The sequence below is a fragment of the Branchiostoma floridae genome, chromosome 9, assembly GCF_000003815.2.
Source record: "Branchiostoma floridae strain S238N-H82 chromosome 9, Bfl_VNyyK, whole genome shotgun sequence".
Lineage (NCBI taxonomy): Eukaryota > Metazoa > Chordata > Leptocardii > Amphioxiformes > Branchiostomatidae > Branchiostoma > Branchiostoma floridae.
The window spans coordinates 20,145,147-20,172,983 of NC_049987.1; the positions used below are offsets into that span (position 1 = coordinate 20,145,147).

General features: G+C 44.1%; 3 protein-coding genes across 3 annotated transcripts in view; 1 reads left to right on the plus strand and 2 right to left on the minus strand.

The window, feature by feature from the left end:
- Positions 1–2,619, minus strand: part of LOC118422264 (matrix metalloproteinase-24-like) — a 9,607-nt gene extending 6,988 nt beyond the window's left edge. The window contains exons 1-2 of the mRNA XM_035829783.1: positions 2,390–2,619; positions 74–232 (exon numbers count right to left, since the gene is read on the minus strand). Coding sequence (XP_035685676.1) covers positions 74–232; positions 2,390–2,563 — 333 coding nt within the window. The 5' untranslated portion in view covers positions 2,564–2,619. The remainder of the gene's footprint in view (positions 1–73; positions 233–2,389) is intronic.
- Positions 1,402–16,333, plus strand: LOC118423455 (72 kDa type IV collagenase-like). Its single transcript, XM_035831621.1, has 11 exons — positions 1,402–1,541; positions 8,028–8,408; positions 8,893–9,000; positions 10,153–10,391; positions 11,155–11,343; positions 11,923–12,056; positions 13,100–13,255; positions 13,399–13,514; positions 13,765–13,906; positions 14,071–14,340; positions 15,395–16,333. The coding sequence occupies exons 2-11, from the start codon at positions 8,304–8,306 to the stop codon at positions 15,508–15,510; spliced, it is 1,575 nt and encodes a 524-aa protein (XP_035687514.1). The 5' UTR covers positions 1,402–1,541; positions 8,028–8,303; the 3' UTR covers positions 15,511–16,333.
- Positions 16,334–17,007: 674 nt separating this feature from the next.
- On the minus strand, positions 17,008–27,420 carry LOC118423476. Its single transcript, XM_035831649.1, has 4 exons — positions 27,184–27,420; positions 24,554–24,724; positions 24,085–24,275; positions 17,008–17,300 (listed from the first exon to the last, which is right to left on the minus strand). Exons 1-4 carry the CDS (start codon positions 27,266–27,268, stop codon positions 17,148–17,150), a joined length of 600 nt encoding a protein of 199 aa, XP_035687542.1. The 5' UTR covers positions 27,269–27,420; the 3' UTR covers positions 17,008–17,147.
- Between the last annotated feature and the right edge of the window lie 417 nt (positions 27,421–27,837).

The window sequence follows — 27,837 nt, forward strand, 5'->3', positions numbered from 1 at the left end:
TCATTATTCTCTTAATATCATTTAACAACAGAATTCATTATCAACTTTGACGAAGCTAGAAAACAGGCCGTACCTCAGTTTCAGTAGGGACTTCCTCGGTATCCTCTGTGACGTCAACGTTAAAATCAGGGAGACCTTCATCCGGGTCCGATACGCCAAGTTTACTCAGCTCTTCCCACAATCCATCAGACCGGAAGTTAGTCGCAACCGGTCTTCCTCTGAGAGATGTCACCTTTGGAAATAAATACGTAATGGCAAAAAAATTCCCATACAGAAAAAAAATGACATTACGTCGCTTATGTGTAGACTGTGCTCGAGCTTAATTTTCAATCTATGATACATAGTGTACTAGTTTATTGGTTTATTAGTAGTATTAGTATTACACATATAGATGTAGATAGTCGACGTAGAGTCAGGCGTGCGTTATGAAGAACAGCTGTTTTGATTTTTGCAAACCGGTAATGACTGTGTATGTATCACATTGTCGTTGTTTGGGCACATTACAGACCGATAACATATGATATAACGGTTTTCTACAGACAGTGTTTCATTTTTCATTTTATTGAGATCCACTCCCATACTAATATCTTGTTGAGTTATGCTGTTGACTAACACACACACAGAAAAACGAACACAAAGGCTCGAAAAAATAAACTTCTTGGCGGAAGGATAAAACACGACAAGGCAACTCAAAACTAGAGCGTTCAACAGTTTAATTTACATGTTGTCAGGCTGTGTGCCAAGCAAATCAATTTGAGCACTGCTGTCAGCTCCACACAGACCAGATCAAAACGCTTAAAATCTGGCACCACGCCAAACGACTTCCTGACAAGCGACCTTTGTGTGTAAATTACAAAATACAACTCTCAGTTGCAGTTCGCTGATGAGGTAGCCTGATAATCCATCAGACTGAATCCCAGATTGTTTCCAGGTTGTGAAATGGAGGTCAGACGCGGTTTCTATGTACAATCCTCGTGCCATAAAGTTCTATCTATAACACTGTACAACAACATTGTAATTCGAAATCATCGACAGTCTTACAACTACTAATACATGTACAATGCAATTTGGCGGTCAGAGGTCAAGTTCAATCTTTTACAAGGCTAGCAACTTGCTGGAAGGGCGGTCCCTTGGGCAATTCTAGTTCACGGCTGAGGCGTTCTCAGTTTTGATCAAGTAGAACAAATAAGAAGGTTTATGGTTTATGTGCAAACTTAATTTGGGACCCAGGCTACATACCGTAGCTGTACGGAGGTTTCTAGCAACATTTACTACTTTAATTAAGTATTCCCTTCCAAATACAAACGTAGCGACTGGAAATCACCCAAAGCTGAAAACAGACGAATACCAGGCTTAGCTAGTAATGAGGTGATGACATTGGAATTTGGCGCCAAACCTGTTTGTGTGAGGACCGGACGTATTTGGACTCTGTCAAGTTCAATCTCGATAATTACCTCATGCTGTTTACACACATTCGCGTGACCAGCTGGCTTCCTCTCGGACATTCAAGCCGCAAGTTTGGGCGGAGGAGCAACAGACTGGTAAGCTATCGTTTGTTATTCGTATAAACATTAAATATTGTGGAAACGAGTAGGCATTAAGACAGAGGGTGGTTGGAAAAATCCCGACATGTCATCTTTAGACAAATGTGTAAACAGAGTTACACTCTAATAGTGAGGTCTTGTTTGAAATTACTGTAGGCATTTTTTACCATTTGTGGTTTTCTCTGTGAGTCACAGTCATGATGTCACGATTCTTGAGCTTTATTCATTAAGTGTATGTACGAATCAGTTGCCGATAGAACGTGATGTGGCTATGAGTATGACTCTATCGTATTGTTAAGTGTCGTGAGGACGTTGCGGACGGATCCTAGGCTATACTGTGCATGCGAGAGAAACTTGCTCTCCAAGCACATCTGGAGTTTGGAGGGGGAGATCTGTACCTTCTAAACTGTCTCCACTTCGTACATCGGAGCTGTCAGAAATCGGGGCATAGATGGAAGAAAGTTATCAAACGGTCTCTCTCCAATCTCTGCCTGCAGAGTAACTAGCTATAGATCCTTGTTGACGGAATAGATAACTTGTAGACAGCATAAGTTGTTCTGTTGACAGACATGCCCCCCACCCCATACCGAAACAGACCAAAAAATACGTGTTTAAGGATAAAATACATCTGGTGTATTCTTTGCAGCCAGTAGGTACCCAATTTTTTTAGCAATGAGGCCGATTTACATACTCGAACACGGGACCCTCGTTTTACGTCCCTTCGGAAAGACGAATTTGTATGTAATATTAGCCTGGTTACCAAACCCCAGCCCGATCTCAAGTATAGCAAAAGATATTTTTGAGGTCGGGGTATGGTATCCAGGCTAATGTAATATATGACGTACCGTCATCGCATGGCCGTGACGATGTCTGATATCGCGATGAATATCCCAGTCATCCTCCGGTAAGCTTAACACAACATCCGACCATAACGTGTACAACCACACCAGCGTCAACAGAGTTCTACAAACCGCCTCCGACCGCCAAACTATCCCGAGAAGTTTCTGACCGGCAGCCATTTTTTTCCGGTAAACCCGCGATTTCGTAATGAAAACCAGCTGTTTCTGACAGAACCACAGCCGCGGGTGCGCTGGTCACGTGTTGTCTGTTGCTAGGGCCATGTTGATTAGATGATGTGGAGCACATCCACACGCGCATCAATTTTAAGACGTTTTCAAAAAAAAAACAGTTTTTGGTCATACTGTAAATTGTACAAAGCAGCTAGAAAATGAACAAATATATGCCGTAAATTCGGAAAAAAATTATAAAAAATATCGCAGGAATGTAGTAGTAGTCGGGATTCGTGCAGCTTCGTAAACGGTATCGGTTCTTAGTTCGTCTCCGTGGTTGACATAGCCAGTATCTGTTGCCTTGCGGGTGTAACGTTATTCACCTTGAATATTCACCTTGACGAAGAAACAGCCAGTCGGTACCCGTTTAGAGTAATGAGGCTGTGCAAAAGTTGGACTGCGGGGCTGTAGCATGCGGGGTTATGGCATGCTTTGGACATTTCATGAAAGTTTTCTATCCCGTGCCACATCCAAGGCCGTTCAAAAATCTTTCTTGTCTCATCTGAAATTTTGTTGTTCAAAATAAGTCTTAAACCATTCTCACTCACAATGTTTCACTCACAATGTTTCAGACGTTTGTGCGATGTATTTCAATATCATCATTGTGAAGAAATACAAAGCATAGTGGAATACGGTCTATATGAAAATCTATAAACTTAGACCTACCAATCAGATTCTGACAATTCCAGGGCTTTGATGTGCTAGAAGCGATCGCGACAGTGCCCTGCTAAAACGTCGCCTAGCGGGATAGAAGAGAACTGATGGGTATTTTACCCAGTTGTTACATTCCGCTAGTTAGCGCTGTTGCGTAGTAAGGCGTTCGCGAAACAATTGAACATGTACAAACCACAGACTTGCTTAGGACTGGAGTGGGTTGGATGTATTGTTACCGATTTCCGCCTTATCATTTCTCTTCAACGCTTGAAGAAGCCGTTATAGCGGAGGAGCAATTACATACATAAGAAAAGGTCAACGCCCTTGCGTGCTTGATCAGCTTGCAAACAGGGCAACATTCGTGAGAGCAAAGGATTTGGCCAGGTAACTGTTAACATATATCCTGGACGTGACGCATTTCCTTTGATATTGAATAACACTTTGTTCCAAACCAGATCTAAACTTAAGGGACTGGAGTACTGTTTGTACGTGCCTGTATGTGCGTGTGTGTGTGTGTGTGTGTGTGTATGATAGTGTGTGTGTGTGTGTTTGTGTGTGTGTGTGTGTGCATGTGTGTGCGTTTATGTGCACGTGTGTGTGTGTGTGTGTGTGTGTATGTGTGTGTGTGTGTGTGAAAGGCGACGTTTGCCATCTCTGATTGCCTTCTTGTTCACTTCACGAAGATAAAGTGTAGCCATGTATACCAATATATATTTTTCCCTTTTTCCGTGAACCATTGCATGAAGATTAACGTCTTGGCTAAAGCGACCACAAGGAGTCTGTGTTACATTAGAAATCCGCTGGCACGCACAGCTATATCTTGGAATAGCGTGATGAAAGAAAAGGATACGCCAATTAACCTGTTCTCCTGAAATAGGAAATGTCTTCACATGCCAGCATCTCCCACCCCTGCTGAAGGGCTGTCAATTGGAAGTGTTTCAGCAATACATTCCTTTCATAGCTAATTAAAGCATGAAAGACTAATCATAGAACTGTACGTACCCCTGACTTGACAGTTTTCTCTCTAATGGTTACTATAGTATGCAGCTTTACAGGCAACCGCTACATGTAAAGGTGCCCAGAATTTAAAAAAAACTAAAGGCGTCCAGGATAAAAAAAAGATTATTTCTAAAGGTAAGGCCTGTCAACACATGGCCCTATAGAACGCACGTTCTAACCAGAATCTTGACATTCGCACAGTCGCACAATCATATGTTCTCCGTAAGAAGGAAGCCTACGCCTTCCTCCTGCAAAATCAGTAATGCTTATCGTACCACGGTGTCATTTGCGTATGTATGGTATCAACCGGGAGAGTGACAGACAGAGACAGAGAAGACAGAGAGATAGGGAGGGAGAGAGAGAGGAGGAAACGGGACAGAGAAGGGGAGAGATACTGACAGACAAGAGACGCAGAGAGGGAAAAATAGATAGAGAGACAGAGAGAAAGACAGGTAGAGAGACATGCAGAGAGGAGAGGAAACAGAGACAGAGACAGACAGACAGAAACGGATCAAGCCACCCAAAGTACACGTACTAAAACGCACTGACGTCTAGTCTTACCGACCTGTATACTTAAAGGTCAATCAGTGACCTCAACATCGTCAATGCCCTACTTGACCCCTATAACAGTGTACTTATCAAACACTTGAGTGGTTCGTTTAGTTACATATCTCTCTGGACTGATGACGTTTGAACCGGCGGATGACGATGTAATAAAGATGAAAGCCTTTGTTGTTCCATGTCCTGTTCACCCAAGCATTAAATCACATTGCCTACGCTATAGGTCGGTGAAAACTCCAGGTCGACTTGAGGAAAACACAATTGCTTATAAAGTATTAATACTACCGCATTATCCAATACAAATGTACTTTTAGTTAAGGAAAACAAGTAAAGAGTGTCAAAGTATAGACTTTTGATTCAACGATGATTGAGAATGTTATCAACATGACTATAAGTAAGCATTTTTTTAAATGCTATTTTATCGCTACTGAATGTAGACTTCGCAGTGGACGCATATCTATGAAATCTTCTGGTTGAATTATTTTCTTGTCAAGCCATTTTCTGACAGCCGGATTGTTCATTGTCGGAGAGACTTGTTTTGCAACCTTGTCGTATCATTTTCTGCGGTTAGCTGAAGTTAGTTGACCCCTAACTGCCTAAGGCCGTGTAATGTATATCCTGTGCGTTTCTTAAGGCTAACAATGGCTAAATATCTGCTGTGTACTGTAAAGACCTGTAAACAACACGTTGTGGCCCGGGGCCAAGTCAAACAAAGTAAGAACACATGGCGGTTAGGTCACCTCAACACTGGACGGAAACCGCTGAGTGACCGTTGGCACGATCGCTGAACGACCAAAAGTGAATTTGTATGACTATGACAAATACGATAGATATCACAATAGAAATTGAACATGATGTAAAAGTATGATTTGAAAGATATACCAAACCAAAGAATGCTTAGGAAATATCAGAATACACACTTTTCAATCAAATTTGCTTGAACTTCCAGTGAGAGTTTTTATCACTCAATGAGCAGTTGTGGCCTCTGTGGAAGGGAGGTGTACGTAAGTACGCGATAACAAATAAAATCTATTTTTACGAATATGTATGAATGAACTGTGCGACACACTGTACAGTAGACCCTATTTCTAAAGGCCTACTATGTGAATCTGCAAAATTAATGTGGGGGAAGAATGATAGTTGAAACACAAGGTTGCCATAGAAATAGCCACTTTTAACGCATACTAGCATATTTGCCAGTCTTACACTAGTGATTCATACAAACAATCTTTATTGACACGACAAAAGTACAGCGACTTTCGTAAGGTCTACATGTATAACAACTATTTACAGTACAACTAAACACACATATATGGATATCTATAGGTATGATTAAATCAACATATAGGGTCTAGCATGTCATTAACACTATTAGTTCTACGGTATAAACATTCGTGGATATATTTACCTGCTTGTACACAGTGAGGGTTATCGCCTCCCAGAATGTAGTTGAATTTATCTATCGAACAGAGAGTAGCAAATTCTTTAGAACAAGCGGAAAGTAATGTGAACAGCTCTGTGCGTTTATCATTATATCGAGAACAATCCATAACAAACATGACAAAGTGACGTTCGTCTTCGATCTCATTCGGGCAAAATGGACAAAACCTCTGGTCACGGGGAATTTTAGTATATCTTCCGGCTTCTATATTTAGTTTGTGACTACTGATTCTCATCTTTGTAATTGCTCTACGAAGTTCGAAACTGTGTACATTCGAAAGATACTTCTTTTGTCCGTATCTTTCCTTTAGCGTAGAATAAATGCAAACTTTTGAGTTATTCTGGATTCATATTTGTGTATTTCAGACATCGATCGGGTTATCCAACAATGCACCCTTTGAGTCATGTATAAACGGCTCCCTCAACGTGTTATCGGGTATTCAACCGGTTAATTGGCCGTTTAAATGGGGGTTGTCTTCTTTTATTCGGCCCACCGTCTCACCTAAATAGTCTGAAGGGTCATAAGAATAATGATCTGACACTCGTACATGCTTTTCTGTGATCACAAATTGTTTTGTTGCGGAAACTTGCTCTTGACAAAATATAAACACTTCTTGTCCGCCGATTCGTAAGACTGCATGCCAATACCATACCTGTGTGTCGAAGATATTATCATTTCAAACGCATGACTTTTTGAGCAAAACCGGGACAAAACAATCTATTTTTGATTCTCATGAATAACAACAAGTAAACTGACCGCTGTTATTTTAAGCCTAAGTGAGCCTAAAAAATGTTGAGTTCAGATTTCCCGTCACCGGAAGTCCGCTTCCTTGTGTTGTTTACGCTTTCTTGGCTGGGTAAACAAAGTCATGGTGAAAATTATATAGAACATTGTCAACTAATGATGAGTGTGACATCAATTTAAAATCTAAAATGCTTTGAATTCCATTCTGACACGATCATTGGGAGGCAATGGTTTGTTCATTCATTCATCAATCCAATCATTCATTGGTTGTTTGTTTTTTTCGTTCGTCCATCCTGTGCATGAACACGAGAGTGTTTCTACCGAAGTATCGATCAACTGTAAATATTTGAGAAGAAATGGTGACTTTTAGGTAATCAAAATGAATTCCTTTTCCCTTAACTTTGAAACAAACTTTCCCTTGGTTTTATATCTTGTCTATGTTATTTGCTTGTAACCAGTAAGATTTCGAATTTCGTGTTTAACGTCAAATTTAACATACCAGACATTTGCTAAACAGGCCCTTAAAACAAATTGCAGTGTGGGCCACATGAGCTTTTGTTTAGCGACAAACACATAACAAATAGGCCCTTGTTAGAACGGTAAAGATAGACGGTGTACCAAAAATAAAAACCCACTGCTGACTTACTTTAAAAGCGTTAAACTCACCTCGTGAAACAAGTTTAGAAAAAATCAAAGGTTTGTCACTGACAACTTGGTCAAGGCCGATATTAAGGATGGAGACCTCTGTGCGACCAAAATTGGATTTGAATTAACTATATGTATTTAATATAAACTAGATACAGTACATGATGTAATAGTATTGTGATTTTAAAAGACAACAAAAACACACAAAACTTAACAAAACACGCGTCTCTATCAATGAAATTCGTGTCAGCCACTCAGTGGTTTCCGCCACGGTGGAATGGAGGTTTAACCGACCTAGATAAACACACCGTACATAACCTATCTGTTCAGAAACAGTCACGCTCTTGTGTTTCCAATTCCCGCCCTCAGGAAGCCGCTAGTTGAGTTGGAAAGCCGCCGGAAGATAAGCTGGGCGACAGGTCTGACGCAGGTGGCATTGTTCGGCCTTCCGAGCTCACTCGAGCGCGTGCTCGGTCGTTTCCGGCGTTCCTCGGTAATTTCCGGCAGCCAAGCACATATAAGTTTCCGTCGCGCTCTGGAATCCTCACAGTACACTTCGGTGCAAGGCGAAGAAGGGACAACATAGGAGCTAGAAAACACAATCAGGACTTTTGCAACAGGTGTTGAAACTGCGCCGAGAGAGAAATGGCGGACGTTACGCTGAAACTCGTGGTGCTCTTTGTGACGTTCTACCTGACATCGACGTCGCCAGTCAGTGACGACAGACAGAAAAGACAGCTGAGTCCCGATGTAAGTACAATCTCTTAAGCACAAGTTATCTGTGTTGATTGTTTGCATTCAAACAGCGTTGGAACAGGCCCTATATGGCGACCTTTGATCTGTAACGTTTATACCTCCCTCACATTTAGCGAAAATCGATCGGACGACGAGTCTGCGAGCTCTAAATTACGAGGAGGCATGACCCTATTGCCGACGAAGAAATGGCAGAGTTCCCACCTTCCCATCAGAGTCATGCCTCCTTGTAATTTAGAGCTCGCACACTCGTCGTCCGATCGATTTTCGCTACATGTGAGGGGGGTATAAGGAGGACAACAAAAAAAGACTTCGGAGTTTCCTCGCTTAGTTTTTGTTGTCTTTGTTTTAAAGTTTCCTAGAAATGTCTCTTCCGAAGATTGCTTATTTTCATAACAAACGCGACCTGTCCTTTGAAAGGCAATTCCTGATAGAAAACAATGACGTCTTTCCTGACGACTTCTTATTTGCAAACTTGCAGTTTCCGGTGTCACCCGGGGGACGAGGTCCGTTCTACCCAGAACCGCCTGGGTACGAGAGTCCACTGGCCGAAATCAGCATGGCCACGGAAGAAATGAAGGAAGGAATGGTAGGTCAATAATTTCTATCTCTATTAAATGGGGAGGGGCGGGTATTGATAATCTCCAAGCAGATCATACGGTAGCATAAGATAGTATCAAAAGCTGGCAGAGGAGTGAAGCCAGCTTAGGAGTGTGGCTGTGACTACACTCCTTGGCCAGTGTGGTACTATCTTATGCCGCGATGATTGTAGGATCTGCTTGGAGATTAGGGCATTGATACGATGACACAATGACTTTGGGTTTTTTTTCCTATTTCATTCCATGACTCTTCATTTAATCATCGTTATCATCGAAGTCACTGTCTCACTCTCAGCATTTATGGCCGTTGCGCATGCACATAAGAAATGTCTATATGGGCTGTGGCTGCCGTTGATGACGTAATAAACTGTGTCCATGTAAAAAACAGACATTCCTTCGTATAGTTGCCAGGATGCTTCTACCTGACACAAAACAGTTTACCGCAAGCCTTTTGTCAAGGTACATGCACGAAATGGACCTGCAGAGATCAACTATTCTTATATATTATATGGTGTATGAAAGAAAGAAAGCGTCTACAGGGGTTTCTGGCTGTCGTTTCTATCATACAGCTTTTTTTGTCAGATCCCCAAGCAACTGTAAAAGTAGAAAAGTCTAACGCCCTCCCCCAATGCAAAGCGTATTGACCCTGTTTCCTGTTACTTTCTCCTGAACATAAGGTTCTTATCTCGACGCCAGGGCCACTTTTGCTTTCGCGAAGTTTGTTATCGGGCTACAGACTTTTTGCTATCAGTTAGGTCAGACGGCGCCACACTCTCAAGGACCTTCGGTGCATCTTTATGTCTTTCTTTCTTTCCTTCTTTCTTACTTTTTCTTTCTTTTTCTTTCTTTCTTTTCTTTTTCCCATTTCCACAAAATTCTTCGCTGTTTCTTTCCTCTCATTCACAAAAGGTTATCTTGCGGTGGCAAGGTATTCTTGTGGTTAGAGCTAATAATGTAGAATCTAAGGTTCTGGGTTTGAATCCCTTGAAGGCCCCAGCACATGATGTGCCCTTTGGAGAGGCAGTTTACACCTAACTTAGAATGATTAAAGCATTGAATGGATGACTGAATGATTAAATGAAGGAAGGAAGGAATATGATTATTACAGAAATAAATGAAGGAATGAATATTTTTTGTTACAGAAATTCCTAGAGAATTACGGCTACCTGAGGGAAGAGGACATGCGTGACGACATCGCCTCCATCAGTGACGTATCAGCCGCCATCAAGCTGGTGCAGTACAACTACGGACTGCGCATGACCGGAAGGATGGACGAGTCCACTCTGGAGGCCATGAGGAGGCCTCGCTGCGGGATGTATGACATCATCGCCGATTACCAACTCTCCGGGACCAAGTGGGAGAAAAATCACATCACTTACAGGTGAGAAAAGGAAAACTGTATATTAACACTTTTTCCCACTTGACAAAACGTTGACACGCTGTCTTTTGTTCCTCCCGACACACACCCATATACACTCACTCACCGACAAACACAGAGACAGACAGACACGCCATATATAAAACTTCGCTGCCCTAAGAGTGAAGTAAATGTCTAAAGAATTAATCTTAGCTTCCATAGGCGAATAAACTGACCACGGTTAGATCCTATGGCCTAATTCGCATCAACCTTATGGCAGATCTGTTATAAGCTCAATTCTGTCTGTGTTGTGATTTTCTTTTCTAAGAATTTGCTTTGCCTTTCCATCTAAATCGATCATTTGCAAGGTCCTTCCAATGTTCGCGGGTGAGAACTGAGCCTTTAAGCCCCCTTTCGCATACGTCTTGAAGCAGATTGTACTTTGTTATTAGGGACACTACCGGAACTAAGGATTTCAATGACGAAAGTACATATAAGTTCACTGATGAAGGATAGGGAGGAGTGGAGAAGGAGGGTCCAGCATGCTTCCCGTGCTGGCATCTTATGATGTCCTCGACTGATCTGAACTGAATGATTAGCATACTCCATTGTACATAACAACATAACGTTTTGTTTATTAGTCTAGGATGTTGAGCTTTATTTTATACCTCTATTTGGTACTTTATATAATAGTATATAATAGTTGTTGCCATACATCGTACCGTGTACAATTGTCGTGCGATAAAGTTTTGTTTTGATAAACAATCATCTGTTTTTCCCGACACAGGATCGAGAACTTCACCCCGTACCTGACCGAGCAGGAGGTGCGGGACACGGTACGGACGGCCTTCGGGGTCTGGTCCGACTACACCCCGCTCACCTTCTCGGAGGTGCGCGATCGCGACAGGACTGACGTGGACATCCTGGTCGAGTTCACGAGCGGCGACCACGGAGACAACTCGCCTTTTGACGGGAGGTAAGGGCCTGTCAGATATGACGACAAATTGAATACCGTAAGGCCACACTGAATTATATGGATGATATCCTCTGGAAACCCACAAACAAACAAAAATCCAACAAAACAAAATGCCACTAAACCACATACAGGACTAAATAAATATCCAGTTCTTTATTTTATATTAGTGTTATGTTCACCTGCAGTAAGACTGTAAGAGAAGATGGTCGCCATTTCAATATTGGTATATTGCCATTCTTGTTTTGAAAGGGGGACAATGGCACTGTGACCCCATACCCTGACCATGTGTCACCTTACCCTGGAGGGCAGCTCCTCTGGCATGCGTGAAGTCCTGTTTGACCAGGGATGCTAGAATTGTGGCCACAGTTTCTTTTTAGAGCAAGCGAAATCTAGGGGATGTCATCCATAAAATTAAGGTAGTGTGGCCTAAGACGAAAAAATATATATCACTACGTGCAGGGTAAACCACGTGACTGGTAATTTGAGTTTGATGAAGAAATTGACAAAACTGCCGATAATTTGACCAAAAAAGGCGTTTGTTCTGTAGAACCAACATGTTAATCTGGTACTTTTCCCCAGGTACGTTCCGGGTACAGGAAGGGGCCAGAACCTGGCGCATGCGTTCCAACCGCCACGTGACTCGCACTCCTACCGCATTGACGGCGACTCTCACTTCGACGGGGACGAGGAGTGGACACTCAACACGGACAGAGGTGAGGAGCGGTCCAATAAAGCTCTCTCGCACTTCAGAATTCGCATGTGCAGCGACAGGAATTGTGGTTAATATGCCAAGGGTGAGGGCCTTGAGACATGAATAGAAGACGTCTAGAAAATGGTAGAGGCAAGAGCTTTTTTCAAGTTAAAGGCCTTCACCGTTGACATATCACCCACAATTCCTTTCGCTGCACATGCGTACTCGGAAGTGGGGAAAAGTTTATCGATACAGAAAATAGATTGATCAAATTATTATTGTGTCGATTGATTGATCTGTTAATTAGTTTGTTTGGTGAGTGATGGATAGATTGATTGATCATCGATTGATTGATCCATTGATTGATTGATTGATTGTTTGATTTAGTGTTTGATTGATTGATTGATTGATTGATTGATGGTTGGTTGATGGTTGGTTGGTTGGTTGGTTGGTTGGTTGGTTGGTTGGTTGGTTGGTTGGTTGGTTGGTTGGTTGGTTGGTTGGTTGATTGATTGATTGATTGATTTGTGGGGCCGCGTAGCACAGTGGTAGTGTACTCGGCCCGTGACCGAGAGGTCGCCGGTTCGAATCCGCCTGCCGTGTTGCCGGTCTTGTGCCCTTGGGAAAGGCACTTTACACGACTTTCCTCACTTTACTCAAGTGAAAAAAAATGAGTCGTCCCTCGGATAGGACGTTAAATGGAGGTCCCGTGTATGGGGAGAGCCATACCCCATGCACGTTAAAGAACCCCCACACGTGCGATGGTGCGGTGTGCGTTGGTGCAAATCCTTCTGTCGGAAGTTGGTGATTCACTTCAAATCACCCGGATGGAGGCCTGGCGACCTCTGTCTCGTATCAGCCACATGGTGATCTACATCATTCACCCGGACGGGTGTGTCACCCCGTAAGGGGCGGTATAACCCGTCGTTGTGCGAACATGTGCGAACATGTATATAGGGCTCCCTTGGAAATCAGTTACTACGTTAACTGAAGGGACTACCCTAAAGATCAATAGATAAATGAATAAATAAATAAATTGATTGACAATGTAACTGTTTCACCCAGGCGTGAACCTGCTGATTGTGGCTATTCACGAGTTCGGGCACGCCCTGGGCATCAGCCACACGCCTACCCTGGGCGCCATCATGTTCCCCGCTTACGTGTACCAGGAGGAGCCCTGCATCCACCCGGACGACAAGGCCGCCATCCAGGAACTATACGGTCAGTTCCTTTTTTCTCCAATAACCTAATCTTACAGTAGCATAAGATAGTATCAAAAGCTGCCAGAGAAGTGAAGTGAAGATTTCTATGTCTGTTAAAGAGAAGAAAACAACACCGTTAAAAGCATGAACTTTTCTCTTTAGGAGCTCAAGAAGTTCCCAACCCCACCCTTCCTATGTGTACCATTGCGCCGGAGAAGTGCAACACTCGGGAATTTGACGCCACCTTGCGATTCCGCGGAGAATTGTTCTTCTTCAAGGTAAACAAAATATAGGTTAAACCAAAAGAGGTCCACAGGCAGATACATTGATATGATATGACATAGATATAGACATATAACACTACACATATACAATAAAAGTTGAGGAAGAACCCGAATGAACCTATTTTACTTCTGTACAAGTGAAAGGATAGTTATCATTAACCATTAGTTGTTTCTTCTTTTTCTTAAGAACTTTAAGAAGCAAAACTTAGACGTAAATTGAATGACCTGATTCTATTTTTTTCAGGATGAGTATTGGTTCCGGGTCAACGGACGTACAGGTCGCATTTCCGGTCCCGATCCCGTGCGACACTTCTGGGCGGACCTACCCAAAAAGCTGGACGCCGCGTACGAACGAGTTTCGGATGGGAAACTTCTCTTCTTCAGTGGTGAGTCAACCTTACACAATGGCCAGTTGTGGTTATTTGCAAACGTCGGTCACAGTGTGGCCACATTCTACAACTACTAGCTAGACGAAAAACATTATGCTTCAATCCAGTAAGCTACTTCGCAGAACGAATTTAATGCGCTTTTTCCTATTTTTCCTTCCCAGGTAACCAGTACTGGCAGTATGACGGCACAACTCCCGAGGCAGACAACCCCCGGCCCCTGTCCGATTTCGGCCTGCCCGTGAGCTCCATCGACGGCGCGCTGCCGTGGCGCCCGTCCGGGAAGACGTACTTCTTCAAGGGCGACCAGTACTGGCGCTACGACGAGGAGAACGCACGCATGGACGATGGCTATCCGCGCCCCCTGGCGGTTTGGCGAGGACTGCGCCGCCTCGGCAGGGTGGACGCTGTGTTTGAAGGGGCTACTGGCGATGGTACGTTGGATGGATGGATGAAACTTTGAAACTTTATTAGAATAACCATTAGCGCTAGTCTTCCTGGTATTCATTCACAGAGACGATACATTATACAAACATGGTTGGCAACTAGACAAGTCACAAACACATCTAAATCAATAACATATTTACAATATACATAATTTAAAAATTGACAATCCTGTCGCACAGTGCTTGTAACTACTGGTGGAAGTATTTGTGCAAACCATCCTTAAACACTCTCAGGGATTGTGTGGATTGCATGACAATTGGAAGGTTATTCCACACACTGACAGCCCTGTACATGAAACACTTCATCAGTGCGTTAGTTCTAGGTTTCTCTAACAGAAAAGATTGTTTAGCAGCAAAACGGGTTCTGTAACTATGCAAGTTGTTGACCGAACGCAGTTGCCTACTGATACAAATTGGTTCGTTTGTGAGTGTTATCCTTTTAAATGTTGTCATGGTGTTTATTAACAGTCTCGTGTGCACAGGTTTCCACTTTGGCTTCGACTGAAACAGACGAGTTGCCTTGTTCTGCATTCGTTGCAGAAGGTTTATGTTAGTTTTAGTTGTGCATGACCAAACTGGGCTGCAATAATCGATGTGTGATAGTACAAGGCATTCTATGGATGGATGGATGGATGGATGGATGGATGGATGGATGGATGGATGGATGGATGGATGGATGGATGGATGGATGGATATCTTTTATTGAGGGCATATTTGATTGATTGATTGATTGATTGATTGATTGGTTGGTTGGTTTATTGATTGATTGGTTGGTTGATTGATCGATCGGTCGGTTGGTTGGTTGGTTGGTTGGTTGGTTGGTTGGTTGGTTAGTTGATTGATTGATTGATTGATTGATTGACTAAGTGATCACAAGGAATTTGAAATAACATTGATAACAATCTAATCGGGCCCACAGAAAGCCACAACCCACACTGCACATTGGCCCATCTTTTTCTTCACGTTGGCCTTTTTGTTCATCGTAGTAATGACTTCCTTTCCTGATGAGGACCTTATCAAAACGTCGCTGCGTCTTTTACAGATCACAGTTACTTCTTCAAGGACGGGAAATACTGGAAGTACAGTGAGAAGCTGTACAGGATCGCCAGGGGGTACCTGAACGGCAAGGACATCGCTACCGAGTGGCTGGGGTGCTAGACTTCGCACCACCCACTCTACAACTGGTTAGGCTAAGGTCACATTTCCAAACCGGGGCCCAGCCGGGATGTTTAGAGAAACCAAAAATTAGAATTTATACCTAGAAATATAAAAAAATGTATGCCCATGAAGCTTATGTTGACATTTTGTGTCTTTTGATGCCTTTTATATCGTTCTTTTCCCTCCCGAAGGCTGCACGGCAAATGGAAATGTGACCTAAGCGTAAATAAGGCCCCCGTTCCAATAGACGGCGATCACGCTGTGCTCTCCTGCGACCTAAAACAGATGTGTGTAATCGTGGATTCCATACTGGGTAGATCTTAGAATTTGTAAAAGTGCCACTGAAAAGACAACAAAACACACTAGACGTAAGAAGATATGTTTTTCTCTATGCAATTCGTTGACGAACTGTCAAATTTAGGTCATAGAGAGAGCGCGGTGAGAGCACCGTCCTACGGGAAATGGCTATAACATCGACATAGTAACTGTTTAACAGAGAAAGATGTTTCTAAGTAGCCTTGTCGTCAATTTTCTTATTTTTGTAAGTGGAACTCAATACTAAACGCCACTTTTGTCTTTGTGATAAATGCAGAAACCTCCAACACTAAAACAGCTTGGGATTTTTATACATTTCCTTTGTACATTAATAAAATTCTTGAGAAATGATTTAACATGACTTTGTTTGTTTGTTTGTTTGTTTGTTTGTTTGTTTGTTTGCTTATTTGCCCATTAGTAATTACATAACTGAATAGCCCCCCATTATGCCTATGTCATATTTCCAAACCGGGGCCCGGCCGGGCTGTTTGTGGAAACGAAAAAAAAATTAAAAAGCTATTCGTAAAAATATACACAAATAATACCCACGACTATTCTCTTGACGTCTTGTGTAGTTTGGTGTCTTTTATATTATACTTTCGTTCCCGAAAGCTGTCCAGCCGGGGCCCCGGTTTGCAAATGTGACATAGGCCTTACATCTTGACACCATCTGTGCTTTGCTGGGATCTGCCTAAAGATCTGGGATACATATGTACAAGTGTATGAAAAGCATCATGGTTCTGTTTATGAAATAAAAGGCAAAGATTGAATAAGTGTATATTCTTCACCAGACTTCATAGTCATGATCTTTCCGTTTGTTCAGGTATGGTAGACTTCTTCTAATTCTAAGCGTTAGGTAGTAGTAGTTAATCTGAGTATTGAACAGCAAATGATATTGTAGGACTTTGGCCGTTTAGTGTGTAACCAATAAACAGTGGTTCATCTGGAGACCTTCGTGAGGAGGGCTCTCAGAAAACATAAAAGCGTTTTTTTTATAATTTTTGCGGGCAAACGGTCTCGCCTTGGGTTTTTCAGGGACGCATCACTGCAGAGATAATTATCATGAATGGACCTGTCATACAATCAAATCATGGGAGCACGTTTTCATTACAGCTGCATGCGTACACATCACAACAAAATCATGGCAACCAATGACGTTTTTTATTAGAAATCCAGAATTCCAGACCAATAACAATATCAAGGCAACATCTCACATTCAATAGAAATCCGGCCCCATTCAATCCTGCAGCTGGTTGCCCGATCCACCACATACACCTACATGTAGTGTTTGCCCGGGAACACATTTCGCCCAAATCTGGCTTTTAAGTTCCCTTTGGAGAAGCAGCCGGACCTGCCGAGCACTCCCCCAGCCTCTGGACGACAGCCAGCATCTCGGCCATCAGCCGCTGGAACCGGTTGTACCACACCTGCATCTCATCTGCCTTCTCGGCAACCCCTGATGACTCTGCAGCCTCCTAGTGAGGATAAAGATGTAGTTAGTAAGTAAGTAAGGTTTATTATTCTCTGTGTAACGACCTCAGCCAAGCCCCCTGGGACACCAACTTCATCTTCGACACTATGGACGATATCATTTGTGATGCGATATGAGACGGTGTCACATTGTTTTGCTTGACTGTGAATCGTAGACTATATTTAGCTGTAATATCTGTTGTTTTTCGTAAAGAGTTTGCTGCATTCCTGATGTGTATTGGTATGCAAATTAGGCAAAGACACTTGCTGGTTCCAAACTGAAACGTTAATTGCATTACCGCCGGACTGGCGACAGAGTTGACTTGTCTGAGTTGGCAAACCTTTCCTGGCTGTTGACAGTGCTATTTCTGCCGTTCGTGATTTTTATTCAACAAACATTTGAAAGGAAACAGTCCTCAGACCGGGATCCACCCGTTTTCTGTCGGTGGAGGTTTGCGCCTCAGACAGCGCCGCTCCATGCCCATGCAAGGTTCAGCTAGTTTTGCTTTTCATTTGTGATGCGATATGAGACGATGTCACATCGTTCTGATTTATTGTGAACCGTAGACTAAATTTAGCTGTATTATTTGTTCTTGTTCGTAAAAGTGGTACCCAATTTCCGGCTGTGTATTGGTATGCAAATTAGTCAAAGAACCCTGCCGAACTTCAAGCTGTAACGTTAATTAAATTAGCACCGCATGCAGTAGCTGTAGAAATAATTGTGCAATACGCTTTGAACTACCGTGTATTTGTTATTGTTTTCCTGTATGATCGCAAGTAGCACTAACTAGACCATGCTAGCTGTGAAAGGAGTTTGTCGTGTTGTGAAGGGGGCAGTAACCCTTGGTTTTCCTGTGACATTACTTGCTAGTATACTACTGTTAGCGGTGTTACCACGGCCAGTCGTTCTCCCTAAATGGGATAAGAGTACTAGCATTGTAAACGCAGAGACAGGAACATGGATTACCCAGTCTCCCAACCTCGTAAAACTCAACCCTGGTCTGCTCGGAGTAAGGTCTCTTGCACCGTCAACTACTTGTACAGACAGGCGTAGGCAAACTGTTAACATTCTTGTTTGTACCACACTACTGCTGGCTGGAGATATTGCCCCAAACCCTGGCCCAGTTGTAGATGGACTGCCTCACTGGAGAAAGGGCCTGGTGTACGCCTTCTACAATGTGGTCTCTCTCTCGCGATATCTACATGAGATCCAGCAGTTACTCCTGAAGAATACCCGTATACATGTACTAGGGCTAACTGAAACTCGCTTAAGTGACACCATTCCAGACACTCTCGTGGAGGTTAGCGGATACACCTTGTACAGGAAAGACAGGGACCGGCATGGCGGGGGTGTGGGTGTATATGTCAAACAGACTATTCCAGCCCAGCGTCGATATGATCTTGAGCAGGCGGACGTCGAGGTTTGCTGTGTGGACATCAAGCCAAACAAGGCCCGTCAAACTCTGTTGGCTTGCATCTACCGCCCACCCAACGCTGGCTCTGAATGGAGAGACTCTGCAGAAGGACTTGTACACAAACTCAACGCAACTGCTGAAGAAGAAAATGCAGATGTCATAATCATGGGGGACTTCAATTCAGACTTGTTAAAATCAACCCAAGCGTTGTCATCTGTGGAATTCCTAATGGGATTGTACCAGTTAGTACCTATCATACTTCAACCCACCCGCATAACAGAGTCCACAGAATCGTGTATTGACAATATGTTTGTAACAAACCCAGACCGCTTCAGATCAAGTGCAAGTGTGGCATGGGGACCGTCGGACCACAACCTTATCCTGGCCTGTGCACAAGCAGGAAGAGAGGCATGCGGTACACGCTGGTGTGAATACAGGTCTTACAAGAAGTACACCCAACAATCTTTTATTGATGGACTCAAGTCAGTTCACTGGGATACAGTATTAGACTGCACTGATGTAACGGATGCTTGGGATGCTTTTAAGGATATTTTCCTGAATGTAGCTGACAAATTCGCTCCGCTGTGCAAGAGGAGAGTGAGGGATAACAACACTGTTGCTCCTTGGATGACGGACAGGGTAAAAAACATGATGGGGCGACGCGACGCAGCTAGACGCAAAGCAATCAAAACCAAGGAGGGAAAAGACTGGGAGGTCTACCGGGTGATAAGGAACCAGACAACATCAGCAGTCAGAAAGGCAAAGAAAATCCACTTTGCTGAAGCTGTGACAGAAGCGAAAGGAGATCAAAGCCTCATGTGGAAAATTATTAACGCCTTCACAGGGAAATCCAAAGGGAAGTGTCAAGTTCAGAACTTGGCGAGACCTGACGGTACCAATATATCGGACCCCAGCGAAATGTCTCAAGAGTTCAATAGCTACTTCGCAACTTGTGCTACAAGCCTTGCCGATAGTATGCCAACCTCCCAGAAAGATCCTCTCCGACACATACCGGAGCCTAGTACAGAGTTCAGCTTTGAGTCAGTTGACGAATCGACAGTGCTAAGTGAACTTCTCAGATTGAAAGCAAAGAAGGCCACTGGGCTGGACAATATCCCCTCAAAACTGCTTAAGGACTCCGCCCCTGTCATTGTCAGACCACTGACACACATTTTTAACCTATCACTTGCCACGGGAGAAGTCCCTAGTGACTGGAAGACGGCAAAGATCACACCCATTTACAAGTCCGGTAATCGAACTAATGTGGCCAACTACCGTCCTGTCTCTGTACTGAGTGTAACATCCAAAGTGTTGGAAAAACTCGTTGGAAACCAAGTATCACGCTACATGGCCCAGAACAACCTTCTCACGGTATACCAAAGTGGGTTTCGGAGAAACCACAGTACTGCCTCTGCAGTTTTGAAGATTGTGGAGGACATTAGGTCGGCCATTAATAGTCGCCAGGTCACAGTTGCTCTCTTCCTAGACTTACGCAAAGCATTTGACACTGTGAATCATGCCATTCTGTTGAGTAAGCTCAAGAAACTGGGTTTTGATAGGGATGCAACAAAATGGTTTACATCATACCTCTCTGGTCGCTCACAATGCACTAGTCTGCAAAGTCAATGTTCAGAGATGGCTGCAGTCACCTGCGGGGTACCACAGGGGAGCGTACTCGGTCCCTTGCTGTTTTGTTTATATGTCAACGACATGCCACAGGTTCTAGAAAAATGCAAAATACACCTGTATGCAGACGACACCGCAATCTATTACTCGGCGGGCACGATGAAAGAGTGTGAAGAGGCAGTTTCCCAGGATATGAAGAGAGTGTCAGACTGGTTAATTGATAATAGACTTTCTCTCCATCATGACAAGACAAAGTCTATGCTATTCGGGGTTCCTCAGAAGCTGAGACATGTTGGGACAACAGTTCAGATCACAGACGGTGTTAACATTTATGAGCAAGTTAACACTTTCAAATATTTGGGCATCACTCTAGACCCATCGCTCCAGTGGTCAGCTCACATAACAAATATCACGAAAAAAATATTCAGTGGCCTCAGTGCAATGAGACGTGCAAAACCCTACGTAACAAAAGAAATATTACATACTATGTGTCAAACTTTGTTGTTGTCGCACTTGGACTACTGTGGCGCGGCGTGGTTGCCAAGCCTTGTACAGGGCAAGAAAACACAAATGCTGCAACTCGACAGGCTGCTGTTTAGAGCTGCAAGGATGATTACAGGCTACACACTCCGAGATCATGTCCCAGTTGGTAAACTGTTAGCGGAGGCGGGGTTGGTGTCGGTGAGAAATCGGGCGGAAAAAATCAGTCTGGCCACAGTTTTCAATGCTGTACGAGGAAAAGCCCCTTTGTACATATCTGAAATGTTCAGGTGGAAGTCACCACCAACTATAAGAGCTCGCACCCGCACGGCTGTTAAAATGTTCGCTGACTGGGACCCTCACCAGTTGAACTGTCCCGTAGCAAGCCTGAAGTGCTACGAGGGAAGCTTAAAATCTTTTGGCCCCCAACTGTGGAACAAACTGTCACTGAAGCACCGCAAGACTCTGGGACTGGTTAAGTTTATCAAGGAACTGTGAGGTCTAGATGGAAATGACAAGTGAAATTGTGAGTTTTGATATGTCGTTTTGTGGTTATGCACTATTGTATGTGTTATTGTAATATTGCAAAGTTTTAAATTGTATTTTTGTTTACCCAGCATTGCCTGAAAAACAGGTTGTTATGTACCTGAGTGTTACTGCTGGTAAAATAAATAAACTAAAAATAAACTAAATATCTGGAACTCTTGGTACACCATGTTTATGGACATATGCCGACAGCACATTCCACACAAACTAATCTCTGTCAATAGAACAGCCAAACCATGGATCCATCAAAACAAAGAGATCAAAGCGGCCATCCGACGAAAGCACCGGCTCCACTCCAGAGCCAAAAGCAAAAACACTCCTGAAGCCTGGTCTGCCTACAGGAAACAAAGAAACCTGGTCACCACCCTCACCAGAAACGCAGAGGCGGCATACATCCAAGAAGTGACGGAAGATGTAGAAGCTGGAAACACAAGGCGCTTCTTCTCCTTTGCCAAATCTGCTTTAGGAAAGGCGTCAACTGGCATCCCAGCACTCAAAGATGGGACAGATATTATTGAAAGACCCGAAGACAAGGCAAATGCCCTCAACAACTTTTTCATACAACAGACTGACCTAAACGACAGGAACGACTCCCCTCCCACCTTCCAACCAACGACAATCCCTGAAACAACACTAAGCAATCTTCAACTGACTGTAGACGAAGTGCGACAGCAATTGAAAACGCTAAAGGTGGGCAAGTCCTGCGGTCCAGACAACATCACTCCAAACCTTCTCCGACAGGTAGCTGACACCATATGTGCACCCCTCACCCGGCTATTCAACACATCACTCAGCCTTGGTCAAGTTCCTTCCGGTTGGAAAGAGGCCAATGTAACCCCCATCCACAAATCCGGCAGCCGTCACCTCACCAACAACTACAGGCCGATTTCCCTGCTCAACATTGTTCCCAAAGTACTAGAGTCACTAGTCAACAAACATCTAATTAAACAAATCAATCCCGTATTGTCAAACCACCAGAGCGGATTCAGAGCCCATGACAACACCACACTCCAACTAGCCCGGCTTGTAGAGGAATGGACCCGGGCTATGGACAGAGGGGAAATAGTGGGATGCGTGTTTCTCGACCTGCGAAAGGCATTCGACAAAGTATGGCACCAAGGGCTCTTGACCAAAATCCGTGCCCACGGAGTACGTGGAACCATGCTGAACTGGTTCCATAGCTACTTGTCGGACAGACGTCAACGAGTCGTCATCCAGGGCGGAACATCCGAATGGAAATCTCCTCTCGCGGGTGTCCCACAAGGTTCCGTACTAGGTCCCACCCTCTTCATCCTCTACATCAACGATTTACCCTCCTGCTGCACACAGTCCGACGCAAACCTGTTCGCCGACGACACATCACTCTCAACCAGCAACCGATCCATCCAACGTGTAGTCACCTCACTCAACACGGACCTACGGTCGGTTTCAAACTGGCTAACAATCTGGAAGCTAGAAGCCAACGAGGACAAATGCAAAGTGATGTTCATCACAACCCGCACTCTCCCTAGACCCCCTGCTCCAGTCATACTAGGCGGTAGTACCCTACAAGTCGTTACTAGCTACAAACACCTGGGTGTCACCTTAACCAACACTCTTTCCTGGTCTAAACACATTGAAACAACCTCCACCAAGTCAAGAAGATCTGCTGGCCTACTGTGTGCACTGAGAAAGAAGGTACCAAAGGATATCCTGCTCAGACTCTACAAAACCATCACCAGACCTGGTCTGGAGTACGCTGACATCGTTTGGGCTGGACTCACCAAGCGCGACGAAACAAAACTGGAATCAGTTCAATACCAAACTGCCAGAATAATCAGCGGACAACATGGACTCCCGTAACCCGTCATACCAATCCCTGTACACCCAGTTATCCCTTCCATCACTACAGTTCAGACGACAATTCCACACCGCTGTCACCCTGTACAAGCTCCTCAACGGACACTGCCCTCCACACCTTCAATCCCTGGTTCCCAGAACCCGTGCATCTGCCACTGAGTCACGTTACTCCCTCAGGAACAGCGACCACCTGACATCTGAACTCACTAAGTCCACCAGAGGCCAGAGAACATTCATCTACAGAGCAACAGCACTCTGGAACACTCTCCCTACTGCTACTCGCACAGCCACCTCTACTGCTTCCTTCAAAAGAAAACTGTGGGAATGCCTAGGCGACCCTTACGCATAGCCATACACGTGTATATACAGACCCTGACCTCTCATTGTAAATATTGTTGTTGATAAGTGATGTTATATATTCCATTATAGATTATATGTATGTCATCCTACACCTTGTATATACTGTATAAATGTACTTTTGTATTTCACCTCTATCCTTTACGAACTTAGAAAATGGTTATTGATAAGTATCCTGTTCAACTCCACATGTATTGTCTCTGTTTTGTCAGCAGGGTTAGCCCTTTGTAATAGCCATAGGCTAGTTGGGCAGCCCTGGCTGTGTATCCTGAACAGCCAAACCAATAAATAAATAAATATTCTCTGTATGCCACCAAAATCTTCCTGGTACATTAACGTTAACATCAGGGAAATTTGGAAGCAGATGTTATCTGTTTCTCTGTTATATTCTATCTAACCTTTACCTCCCTCATGACCTCGATGAAAAGCGGTCTGCAGGCCGATTTGAGCTTCTCATGAATAAATAAAGGTTCTAAAAAGGTTCAAACAAATAAACGATAAACCCCAACAACTGCTTGAAAATTACGTCAGTGGTGGCCGGCTGTGGGACGGTGCTGGTTGCCACAGGTAGGGTGGGTTTGATCGCTGGCGCCGTGCTCGACTCTGTGCAGACCATCGGGGCGGGTTCTGCACCCTGACTCCCCTCACAGTAACAGGTTACACCGCTGTCGGTCACGGTTTCCCCGTCTTCGTAGTACTTCCCATCGCGCTCGCAGCCTGAAATTTCGCATAGAAAAAAGTATAAATGTCTATCTAACTCACACACACACACGCTCACGCGCACACACGCACTCACTTGCGCGCACACATACACATGCACACACACGCGCGCGCGCGCACACACACACAAAAGCGCACACACATGCACGCACGCACGCATGCACGCACACACACACGCACACACACAGATACATCAAAACAATACCTCAATGAGAGAGATACAGTTTCTTGGAAAATAAAACTTCAATAATTATACATAAGTCAAAAAAACTCACATCCATATCCAAAGTTATCCCAGACAATGACTTCACCATTTTCATCACAGTATGCCCCGTGTCCCATGCAGCCTGGCACTTCGTATATCGTCTCCCCTCGACTATACGATTTGTAGTTGTAGTCACAGCCGGGGGGAAATGTTGGCGACCACGTTGGTGACCAAGTTGGCACTGAAACAGAAATCGGAGGAGACAGTTCTGCCTTTCCAAGTATTTTTAAAGGAAAGCATCAGAAAATCTTCAATTCATTATTTTCCAGCAGTTTACTCATTAAAAAGTTGATTTACGTCAATTTTTACATTAATCCGCCCAATATGACCCTGTAGACACGTTTGAACTTCGCGCTCTCCTCCCCTCTCCCGCCGCGCTGGCCGATGACGTAATGGCCTCGTTCTGATTGCCTGCGCTCTGACGTCACAAATCAGAATTGAAACTTCTGGCCATGCCAGCCATTTGTTCGGGGAACCTCGGTCCCTTCGGCGGGAAATCACCCCGCCATTCTGGAATCCAGTTCGTTGTTGTTGACAATTAACTTCGTGGACCTGTAAGTCGCGTTATGACCTGTCTACGAAGCCATAGTCCCCGGGAGACTGAACATGAATGGGCTTGTCTGCGAGTGAACCGCGCGACGGCACGAAATGAAAACAATGGACTTGGGGGAGGTTCACGCACCGTGCCATTCTGGACTGTTACAGGAGCGAGTTCGAGTCAGTTTTTACCTTCTCCTTTCCGGACAGCACAGCGATAATTACACGTAAGCTTCCACGAATTTTGGCTGAATTCACAGTTGTCCAACTGGCAGTGACAGTAAAAAAAACAGAGTAGTTGTGACATTTTTCCTCTGACAACATACCCTTGATCGCTACATATCGAACGATCCCCTTTTCGTGCCAAAACAGATAGCACAGAAACTCGCCTCTCACTTTATTTTCTGTTCCCGGGGTAAATATATCTGGACTGGCTGGTTTTTCATTGCTTTTGCGGAGATTGTTGGGTGTTCAATCAAAACAAATCACGGACTCTGAAACGAAGCCGATCATTTTGCGCCATTCACCATGCCGGCCTGTGTTGTATGTAAAAACTACGATGGAAGCACGAAGAGCAAATGAATACGTTAATTACAGATTTCCGAAGAATGATAATAGCAGGCTACAAAAGTGGCTAATCGCTGCAAAGCTTCATATCAAGCCGGATATTTGACAATTAACAAAATTCGTGAAAATTGCATCAGAGGCCATGTGGCGTGTGGATCTGCTCTGACCATTTTTCACACGACTGTTGTTATGACGGTGCTATCTGTTTTGGCGCGAAAAGGGGATCGTTCGATATGTAGCGATCAAGGGTATGTTGTCAGAGGAAAAATGTCACGAAACTCTTGTTTTTTTACTGTCACTGCCAGTTGGACAACTGTGAATTCAGCCAAAATTCGTGGAAGCTTACGTGTAATTATCGCTGTGCTGTCCGGAAAGGAGAAGGTAAGAATTGACTCGAACTCGCTCCTGTAACAGTCCAGAATGGCACGGTGCGTGAACCTCCCCCAAGTCCATTGTTTTCATTTCGTGCCGTCGCGCGGTTCACTCGCAGACAAGCCCATTCATGTTCAGTCTCCCGGGGACTATGGCTTCGTAGACAGGTCATAACGCGACTTACAGGTCCACGAAGTTAATTGTCAACAACAACGAACTGGATTCCAGAATGGCGGGGTGATTTCCCGCCGAAGGGACCGAGGTTCCCCGAACAAATGGCTGGCATGGCCAGAAGTTTCAATTCTGATTTGTGACGTCAGAGCGCAGGCAATCAGAACGAGGCCATTACGTCATCGGCCAGCGCGGCGGGAGAGGGGAGGAGAGCGCGAAGTTCAAACGTGTCTACAGGGTCATATTGGGCGGATTAATGTAGAAATTGACGTAAATCAACTTTTTAATGAGTAAACTGCTGGAAAATAATGAATTGAAGATTTTCTGATGCTTTCTGGTGACCATTGCCATCATAACTTATTCCAGACATAGTAGAAAAATACTCTAAACACATATTGCTGAAATGCATTTGAGCTTCTTTAAGAATAAAACTTCAATGCCCCCACCTTGTCATTGTTACAGCATGCTTGGTGTCAACATCAACCGAGCGACTAATTATAATACAATGTCAACATTTTACACTAAACCCCGATATAACAGCTCGAATGACAGACAAAAATATAAAATAACTACAGCACCCCTGAAGATCTTTATGAATAATTCAGAGTGTCTGAAATACTTGGGCTACGACGGTTTGAAAGTTCACGACTCTAACGTTAACGAGGGAGTCCTAGGGAGGGCTAAGTAAAAAACACCGAGCGACAACATGACAGAAAAAAAGTGTGCAACGCAATCGCAAACCGAGTCAGCTGCACTCAAAAAACTACCATGCCTTGGTGCCGTGGGACGAGACGTAGACCAAAGAACGCACACTTGGTGAAAGATAAAATAGAGGCCTTAAAAAGAGCCAACATTCCCTGGAAAGAAGTTGAGGGCGCGGCGCGCGGCGGGAACTTGCTGGTCAATGTGCCTTTAGCATATGATGACCTTTGAAGGTCTAAGGTAAGGTTAACCTCTAAGTAAGATTGAACTCATGTAGCCAAGTTTGCTTACCTGCATTACAGCAGCAGGCCAAAACACAGGAAACGAAAACAATGTCACCGAGAGGAAGCACAGAGCGCTCCCCACGGAACTTCATCTTGTCTGTTAGCTTCAGGATCTGTTTTTCATTAGAAGTGAACGGATTTAATTCTGCCAACCTGACAATGACTCGGGGCTCGGATGTCTTCCAGAAGAGGGATAGAAAACGTCACGTGTACAGAAAGAACATATCGGTCGTGTGGAGAAAGTGGTAGAGTGGGTGGGTGGTTTGGTGAATGAGCTTGTGAGCCAAAACCATGGCAACCAGTGACGTTATTGTATTAGAAATCATATGACCATTACCAGCCAATAACGGTCTCGTACTGTCTAGCGATATTAGCATAGCATAATATATACAACAGAAACTTGTTCCCAACCAGACATCCTTGCCTGCTGCTCCACAGACACCAAGTCTTCAGCCCTGGCCGAATCTACCCAACATTTGGTTTTGCCACTTCAGGTATGTCGCCACGTTACACAATATCGGCACGCTTGTATAGAGAAGTGTTCATGTCTTGATAACTTTCTAGTGATGTTTTAACCTCAAACCTTGGCCCTTCTGAGACAATTTATTTTCTACCAGGATGTTCAAGACGTTCTACTGACGCGATTCTTGTAAGTTAGATG